Source organism: Sinocyclocheilus rhinocerous, unplaced genomic scaffold, assembly GCF_001515625.1.
Source record: "Sinocyclocheilus rhinocerous isolate Xijiao unplaced genomic scaffold, SAMN03320098_v1.1 scaffold382, whole genome shotgun sequence".
Lineage (NCBI taxonomy): Eukaryota > Metazoa > Chordata > Actinopteri > Cypriniformes > Cyprinidae > Sinocyclocheilus > Sinocyclocheilus rhinocerous.
The window spans coordinates 1,054,845-1,064,504 of record NW_015642829.1 but is presented as its reverse complement, the minus strand read 5'-3'; the positions used below and the strand labels follow the sequence as shown (position 1 = coordinate 1,064,504).

Genomic DNA, 9,660 nt, shown 5'->3' with positions numbered 1-9,660 from the left:
TTATTTTTATAATACATTTTTTATTTATTTTATAAAATATTAGAATTTTTATTTATTATTAAAATATTAATAATTTCCTATAATTCAGTTTACACATTTATATTACATTATATTTTTGTTGCCTATTATTATTAGTAGTAGTAGTGATTTTTTTTATTACATTATTACTACTACTTAATAATGTTTTTGTAATTGTTTACAGTTTTGAATTAAATTGTATTATTTGTACTGTAGCTATTAGTAGTAATAGTAATGTACTTTATTACATTATTATTAAATAGTGCTGTCAAATGATTAATCGCATCCAAAATAAAAGTTCTTGTTTACATAATACATGTATGTGTGCTATATATTTCAGAAAAATTGGTTGTTTATTTATTAAATATATTTATTTATTATATAAATTATATGAATATAAATATAGACATGTAAATACATGTAAATATTTTCTAAATATATACTGTATGTGTGTGTATTTATGTATACATAATAAATATACACAGAACACACATATATTATGCAAACAAAAACTTTTATGTATGCGTTTAATCGTTTGACAGCACTATTATTAAATAATAGTAATTATTATTAATAATAATAATAATACAGTGTAATATAAAACTCTGTAAATTGAGAACTACAGAAAATGTTTGCGTTTGTATGTTCTAACTTCTTACATTATCAGAAACAGAACACCCACAACATTCAGCCCCTTCTTTAAGAAACCGTGCATCCAAAGACCCTTGTTTAAACATTTGATATTGTCTCAACTTCAAATTTTCCAGCTGAATTATTTCCTCCTCAAACCTTGGACTGGAGGCTGGTAGGTCTTTGGTGATTTGTTTTTGCCATAAGGGCGTTTCTTGTGCATTTGCCCTTTTCAAGCAGAACCACAAACCTACCTCTGAGGAGGTCACCATGATTGCGGACCAGCTCAACATGGAGAAGGAGGTGATCCGAGTATGGTTCTGTAACCGCAGACAGAAAGAGAAGAGGATCAACCCACCCAGCAGTGGCAGCGCCGTCAGCACTCCTATCAAAGCAATCTTCCCTCCCACCACACCTCTGGTACACGACGTGCAAACTGCCTCCGTTCATTCAACCCAACAGATCTGACTACTTAAAATAGCACTAAACCTCTTCCTTCTTTCCCTCGTTTCAGGCACTGAGTACAGCAAGTCTTGTGACCAGTAACACACCGACTACGATGACTGTAAACCCAGTTATGCCTCTCACCAGCACCAGTCTCTCCAGCATCGGTTTTACTGGTAGGCAAGAATGCCTAAAAAAACGCCTACAACTTTGCTATTGTTCACCTCACAAGAGCCTATTCTTTCTCTAGGTACAACTATTGGCTCAGCTACCACTAACACTGCATCGGTCATCTCTACTGCACCTGTGGTCACCACGGCAGCATCCTCTCCTTCGATCAGCCCTTCCCCCACCGCAGCGCAGATGTCCTCCTCAGAGCAGGCTTCAGCTCAGGAGACGGTGATAGCAGTAAGTCAGGCACCTTCCTCCTTGGCGACAACTCTGTGCACTGGGCAGGTGATGGTGGCGGCACCCAGCCTCTCAGCCGCTCTGCAAGGAGCCGCCCAGCTGCCCACCAGTGCCAGCATCGCTGCCATGGCTGCAGCCGCAGGCCTCAATCCTGGCCTTATGGCGTCCTCACAGTTCACTCCTGGGTAAGCATCAACTTCAAGCTTGTGATTGAACATCTGTGTGTATATATTGTTAATTCTGTTTTTTCTCTGGTGTTTCCATTGCAGCGGATCTTTTCTAAGTTTGGCACCCGGTGGTCTTGGAAGCGCTTTGAGTCCAGCACTGATGAGCAACAGCACCTTGGCCACAATCCAAGGTGTGTGGAGCGGCAAGTACACTTGAATTTATAATATGACTCTGCATGTGCTTATTAATCTTGGTATCACCAGCAAGATGAATGTCTTATAACACGTTTTAGTGACTCTTGTGTCACTCTACTCTTTTAAAAGCTTTCCGCATTCAACATATTTGCATAAAATTCAAAGATTGTAAATGACTTATTTGCATACAGTGTAAATATTGTAAACAACATATTTGCAAAAAATGCAAGCCTTTTTATATTTTAACTTTATAAGTTCATATAACCATCTAAGTGCATTAGGTTTTGTGGATTTTTTTAAAACTCTTTAATAGATAGAAGATGATGATTGATGATTTTCTGCTGTGGCTCCAGCACTTTGGAATGCTCTGCCATTATCTGTAAAATCCTCATCAAGCATGGTCATTTTTAAAAAGGTCTTAAAGACTTACTTTTTTATCAGGCTTTCGGCATTTGGTTGGTCAGGACAATTGTGAATGACTTGTCTTTTATTTTATATTTTGTTCCTATGTTTTAACGTTTTATGTTTTTTGATCTTTATTATATACTGCTTGTGTACAGCACTTTGGTCCATTATTATGGTTTTGAAAGTGCTTTATAAATAAAGGTTGAGTTGATGATGATGATTAATATTATTTTTTATAATAATAATAGTGTACTTCATTATTTAATAATAATAATAATAATATCGCTGTCAAATCGATTAATCATGATTAATCGCATCCAAAATATAAGTTTCTGTTTACATTATTTACTTGTGTGTTTATATATATATATATATATATATATATATATATACACAGCCCTAAATAATAATAATAATATAAAAAGAACACATAAAACACAAAAAGAAAACGAATAAAATTTTTCTTAATTCTAACAATATTTATTATATTATTTTATTTTCAATGATTAGTATAAATTATATTTGTATAGGCCACTGCTCTATGTTTCGATATTTTGAACACCTGGAGTTAAAATGTTGTTTTATGTCTCTTTAGCTCTGGCATCTAGTGGCACTCTGCCCATTACATCTCTGGACGGGAGCGGGAACCTGCTGTTTGCCAACACCTGCGCTGGCAGTACCCCGAACCTTGTGACGGCACCGTTCTTTTTTAACCCTCAGAACTTGTCACTGCTTGCCAGTAACCCGGTCAGCCTAGTGTCTGCGGGAGGGGCTGCGGGTGCTGCCGGAGCCCTCAACCTGCACATCACCGCCGATGCCCACCAGAGCGCTGTTACCACGGCAACTATGCCTGCCTCCACCATCACCACGACCTCTAAGGCCCAGTAAAAGCTTTACCCACTCCTCTCCTCTCCTAGACCCCTTTCCTCTTTCTAAGTTTTTCTTTAGTCTCTTGCTACCACCAAAAACAAACCTACTAAATAGGATTTCATGTTGTTTTAACGTTATTGTATGTCCTAACTTTTCACATATCTTTTACAACTTAATCTGTGATGTTTGGACCTCATTGATGGGTTGACTTCAACCAAATCAACCTTAAGAGAATGTTGGCGTCTCCACAGAGCTTGCATCAGGAGAGCAAAAACCTCCCTGGACATTGTGCCAAGTCTCTGTGTGACTCAAAGACGCATTTGTTTCAGTGAACTCGCTCTTTTCTCCCATTTTTACATCAGACCTCTTCTTCAGAGGTATTTCTGAAATGCTTTTAACCAAAAAACTTTGTTTACTCTGTGTTGAATGATACCTACTTACTGCTGACAGTAACCTCCTCATTCTTCTGTCTATGATCTTAATCTCTTTTCACTGGAGATCCTGCTTTACAGATTTTCCTGCCCCCTGGAACGTTTCCTTTTAGATGTACATGACTTATTTTTGTCAAACAGTGGGTTAGCTTTATGTCCAGTATCTTACTAACTTGTGGTTACAAGGCTTTAAATGGAGTAATAAGCGGCTGTGATGCGGTTTCATTGCTTTTAAGGAATCGTTCTATAGGCCTTTCTTTCTTTCTAATGAAACTTTCAAATGCTGTTTTCATATCATTTTGTAGTTTACTCTGTAGCAGAAGACTAGTCTGGGTCTGAATCCTCACCCAGTAACGGGCTCACTTAATACTAAAAGCTTTAACGAATTATGAGATGATTCGTCAAGGAGAGAGCTTGCAAGTCTTACGTTAGCATCAGGACTGTGTAACCACGTAAGGTAAACCTCCTCAAGGTCTTCCTAACATGGGATGTACTTATGGTATCACCACCTGATTGTGAAGGTGAAGGTCAAGCAAGATAAAGTTGAGGTGGATGAGTTTTTTGTTTTTTTAGGGTCTTTGATTTTCTACTTGTGCACAGTACCTGTACCAAAAAACTGGATTTGAGAACTGCAGTCTGCTCAGTTTTTAGCAGAACTTCTGTCACGCTTTAAGAGGTTTTTATTTCGGAGGTCTTTGTATTGCCTCTATTTCAAGATATACCAAAAATCTTTGTTATACCTGTTGCTGTATATTGCTACTGTAGCATAGTTTAAACCTAAATATTTATGAGCGAAGGCTCTCGGTAGACCACAGGAAATATAATGCAATATTTTGATCTTTTCCAAAGACGAAAACAGAGTTCTTTTATTTTTTTTAATTTTGTTTGAGATGGCCGTCCCTCCTCAATTTTGTAGTGTCAGTGATTCTAACCAAATAGATCTGAGGCGAGAGCAGGACGTGATGCTACAGCATAGGACCAGTTTGAGGTTTGGGATTGTTCCTTCTGCTGGTCAATGATGAGGACTTTGAGTGAGACATATGGGAGAGTCGTCTTCCCATTCTGTTCAGATAATTGAAAATTGTAAATGTGGAAGTAATGCAAGTGTGTTCTTACCTGACAAGCTTTTTGAACATTTTCCCTTCTTTGTAGTTACAAGGTGCCAGATTCAGTCCTCCGTAATCTGAAATCAGGGACATCTCTGAATTTTACAGAGCCCCTTCTCCCTTCAGCCCAATGTGTAGGCTATACCATGGAGGACAATAGTGGGCCTGGAATATCTGTTATAAATGGGTGAGAACTTAAATAGGGGTTTTAGCTGGATGGTCTGTTTTGTTTTTCCCTACCAATGTAATGCAGCCATGATGTAAAGCTTGAACCAAAGTCGATTTCTCACTAGCTGCTGTGCCTGTGTGGGCCAGTGCAATGCTGACCACACTTTCACTACTCACTACTGACAAACTTTACCATCTATTACACATCTTTTAAACCCTACTCTTTTGACTTGCATTGTCCAACAAATCGTGTTCAGCTTTATGAAGAAATATAGCTTCTCTAGCGCAGCGCTAACTTGCTTTAGCTCTCGATATCCAAGCATTTAACGATCCAAAGAGAATCTTAAGGGCCTTGTGTTTAAGTGCTGTTGAGATTTTGGGAGTCTGTCCTTCATTTCATGGTTTCCTCACCACCTTGGTGAGTCTTTGTTTTTTGATGTAATATCATAGGACTCAACACCGATGCTGCGTTTCATTGAATGAATAGCAATAGAAATTTCAAGAGTCCACCAAACTCTTAATTTAAATCCAGAAGAACCTGTGGAAGTGCAGATGGCTCTGAAATGGCTTCATATCAATATTTTTAGTATTGCATTGGCATATTGTCTAGATTTGCTTTTTGTTGTTGTTTTTAATGAATGATGCAGGCAGGCATTCTGGGAGAATTACAGTACTGTTTCATCCGTAGCATTGCTTTTAAAGAGGTCAGAGTCTCTCCTTATTGTCCCTTTCGTCTTTTGTTACTATGGCCCTGTCTGTCAATTTTTGTTACGACTGTTTGTTAGCGATGCTATTTGTATTTTATTGTTAATATGATTTGAAATACCTCAGCAGCACTTACATGGAAGGTTCACTCTAAGCAAAAGATACCTGTAGTCAACTCCAGAATGTACAAAAGCTGTTTCTTACAGTCCATTTTAACATGACCAACATGTAAAACAAAACTACAAAGTATAACAGGAAAATCTGTAATAATAATGTCACATAAGTCTACTACTGCTATTTCAAGTACTACTACTACTACTTAAAGGGTATGTCCAGGTTAACTTGTAATGAATATTTTGTTATCCTACTTGCCAAAGTAAAAAAAGAAAAAGCCTTTGTCTTTGCGGCTGGGTCTTGTTGCTGCTCAATCCGCTGGTTCTGTCCGGAAATTTCAACGTAGCCTCTCTGGACGTGTAGATTTGTGTGTTGTTTTGCGCATTAGTGTCATGACCCGGTGGTCGCCAGGACTGTGGGGAGTTACTGATATATTTATCTGAGGAATTACTCAAAGATTAGAGAACTTCGTTTCTAAATTCTATATATATTCACTTATGTAAGATGCTCATATTTTATATTTGAACTAATATCTAGTTTGAATGTAGTGTTTTTGTCATGCTTAATCACTAAAAGGAAAAAAAAAAAAAAATCATTTATATTATAGCTATGCTAAAAAAAAGAAAAGAAAAAAAAAGTCAAGACCAAAAATTGCAACCACACCCTTGTGATGTGGGAGTGGCTGTTGTGTGCCCTGCCCACATTTAAATGTGGTTTGTTTGAGTGGGTGGGGCTTGTGATGGTGCTCCTAAAGGAAAGCCCCCGGCTTTCATTGATGTAACAGACTTGATAGCACCAAACTATTCTTAATTATTTTTTTTTTTGCTTTTAATGAATTTCATTTGCCATGTTGCTTTTTAACAATCATTTGAATTTAATTACTTTATGCCTTTTTTTGTATATCATGAGGGAGCAACGTCACTGGCTTTCTTAGTTTAACAAAAACTTGCATTTATCATTTATGCCTTACTATTATTTCAGAGTTTGACACATTGTAGCAAACTATAATATGTTGACGTGAGAGATGATTTTGTTTCGGTTGTGAATTTGAGTGTGTGTGCGCGCATGTGAAAGAGGATGCAACCGAGCATGCACCAATGTCAAAACTCTTATGGTGCATATCAACCATGAAAATAACGCTGTGAGTTTTATTTGTGTTTTGTGATATTTTGGAAGTGTTGCTACCTATTTTGTAGGTAAAATTCAAGCCGGTTGGATACCTGTTAAAAGCTTTACTAATAACTCAACTCCAGCTGATATGTAGGGGGCGCTAGTGGTGCATTTACTTCAAATGATAATACTTTAGAGAGGTTCTGTCTGACGTAATATCTTAAAAGTGAGACTCATTGGTAGGAAATACAGGAAACTGATTTAAAAAAAAAATTTTAAAAAGGAAGCATCATGCATCATTTGATGCAATTGACCACTTGGCTGTAAATGATATCTTTTTGAACCCGTGTGCTCATGAGATGTTTCGGATGTGATTTATCGAAGGATGTTGAACCTGGCAGCAGCTTTGTACATTTGAAGTTGTTGCGGATCCATTTTGGCACTTGATTTTGGAGTGTGTGGATGCTCTGACTTGTGATTGGATAGTTTCTCGATTGTAGCGGGGTTTGCCGCTGTAGACCCTCAGTCTAGTGACAAAATAGGATCGTTACAGAAGAGGTCATGCACCAGAGAGCAGAGCGAGAGCTGGTCTGAGTAAAGGAGCTGTTGTATACCTCATTTATAACTCAAAACTGAGTAAAAACTTGCTTTAATCTACTTCAAAAGATGAAATAATAATAATAAAAAAAAGATCTGTCCCAGAACAGAAGCCTGCAGATGTCTGTTTAAAGTTTGGAGTGAGGAACCGGATGGATACCCAGAGGACCGCACAAGCTCATGCATATTAAAAACCCATCCCACTTATTTATATTTTGCTTTTGATACAAATTTAAGTTCACACTATAGCTCCTCATTAATTTTATACCAAAGCTTTTTTTATGATTTGACAATCGTCGTCTTTATGAACCCCCAACCCTTATTTGTTGCAGGGTTTGACCATTCATTCTTTTGGGTTTGCGGTCTGCTTGTTCCTCACCTTCTCAGTGGTAACCAAAGACTTTCAAAGTGATTGTATGGACTAAACTCTCTCTTCTAGTGCCCTGCCTCAACCATTAGCTTGTGGTTTTAGATCATTGGTCACTCATGTGGCCAAGTGGGTGGGGTTTAGTAGAAAGAGGAAGCAAATCGGCTCTGCCGGCTTCTGGAAAGGACTTAAAGCAACCCCTCATGGGCTGGGTGATGTTTTTTAATACACGCTGAAGGATGTCCTGGGCTCACTGCAACCTGCTCAGGATAAACTGTCCTCTGGAGTTCCACTCTGTGGCTGCAGCAAGGCAACACTGTTTCTGATTGTCTTCAGAAAACATGCAATGTCTCTCCATAGTCGTCTTTTAGGTGCCGTCATCCCGTGGTTTTGATGTTCTGTCGATGTCTTTTATCTAGCTTTGCTGTTTCCACTATCATGATTTCAATTGGTTTGATCAGCTGTGCAACTATGCATCGTTGTCCTCCATCCTGCAAGGGCAGCGTCTGTGAGACACGGTCCTTTTCAGATGGATCTTAATACTTTTATGCCGAGTGGAGAGTCGAAAGCAACTATAAGCTCTATCCCAAAGCAAAAATATCCAAATATGTAATGTTTTACAAATGCAGATACCAAAGATTACTCTGTTCTTTTTCCTCTTCCTTCCCAAACCCTGCAGCTTGTGTATTAAGAAACAGAACCCAGCTCTGACAGTAGTCCTAACCTCAGTAATTCCAAAGCTTAGATGTATATTTTGGTATTTTTCTGAGATGCTTATGGGGGAAAAAAAAGTTTGTCGTTTTTAATTTTCTTGTTCGTTGGATCTGTTGCTCTTTTTCTGTAACAGCATGGAATTTTACTGCAAAACTGTCTAACTGTAGGTGAAAGAAATAGTATTTTTGTATGTTTTTGGATGTGTCCGTGTATGTGATATCAGTTTCACTGCCCAACTTATTATTTTTAAAACAATAAAAAGGTTAAGATAAAAAAAAAACTATGTACATAATACTTTGGTCACTGATTTCAAAAGAAATCCCTCTCTATACTCTCATTTCCATGTTTCCTACGGCTGAAGCTCAAGGAATGTGTTCCATTCTCACCTGGTCACATACTGTAGATTGTACTTCTAGATCTCCCTTCAGAACGCTGTAGCTCACTGTTGTAATAGTGATGATTGGTGTGATTCTGAGTATCACTACAGACCTGAAGTCTAGTGCCATTCCTGGCCTGTTATCAAGCGAACATACACCCAAGACTGAACGCTAAACGGCTACATCACTGTAGCTTAGAACTGAATGATTGTGTAGAATATGAGTATGTGAATCTGGATACATGCTAGATTTGATGCATTTGTCTGCTGTATTTTGTTTGTTTTTTATATATATATAAAGATAATCTTTTACTGTAACTGTACAGTTCTCTTTTGTTGTAAACATCATTAAACCATTTTCCAAGTGTTTTAATATTCTAACATGTCTTTGGTCTTTTAATATTTGTCATATTTTGGATCGTGTTGATGGAGCTGATATCAATTTTAGTTTATTTTTAACCTTATGCTTTACAGTAGTACAAACAAAATATGCAATTTTACGTACAAAATGTGTAGAAAATAACAGTACTACCTCTCCAGACAGAGGTTTTGTACTAAAATTGTCTTATAAAATGTATCAAAAATTATCTGTTCATGCCTTGCATTAACATTCAATATCATGTATTTAAAAAATGCATCTATACATGCATAACACACACTACTGTTCAAAAGTTTGGGGTCTGCAAGATTTTTTATGTTTTTGAAAAGTCTTTTATGCTCACCAAAGATGCATTTAATGAAGTAGTATACAGCAAAACAGTAGTACTGTACAACAACAATAATACAATTTTAAAATAACTGTTTTCTATTTTAATATATATTAAAATATTGTTTA

General features: G+C 37.2%; 1 protein-coding gene across 7 annotated transcripts in view; it reads left to right on the top strand.

Moving 5' to 3' along the window:
• LOC107756771 (POU domain, class 2, transcription factor 1-like) overlaps positions 1–4,120 on the top strand; it is a 15,084-nt gene extending 10,964 nt beyond the window's left edge. For 3 of the 7 annotated variants that reach the window (XM_016574014.1, XM_016574011.1, XM_016574013.1), the window contains 5 exons: positions 886–1,068; positions 1,163–1,268; positions 1,343–1,685; positions 1,770–1,858; positions 2,863–4,120. In XM_016574014.1, the coding sequence (XP_016429500.1) occupies positions 886–1,068; positions 1,163–1,268; positions 1,343–1,685; positions 1,770–1,858; positions 2,863–3,155 (1,014 nt within the window). In that variant the 3' untranslated portion in view covers positions 3,156–4,120. Of the gene's footprint in view, positions 1–885; positions 1,069–1,162; positions 1,269–1,342; positions 1,686–1,769; positions 1,871–2,862 lie in introns of all 7 variants that reach the window. The other 4 variants (XM_016574010.1, XM_016574008.1, XM_016574012.1 and 1 more) reach the window with 2 other exon arrangements.
• The last annotated feature ends 5,540 nt before the right edge of the window (positions 4,121–9,660 follow it).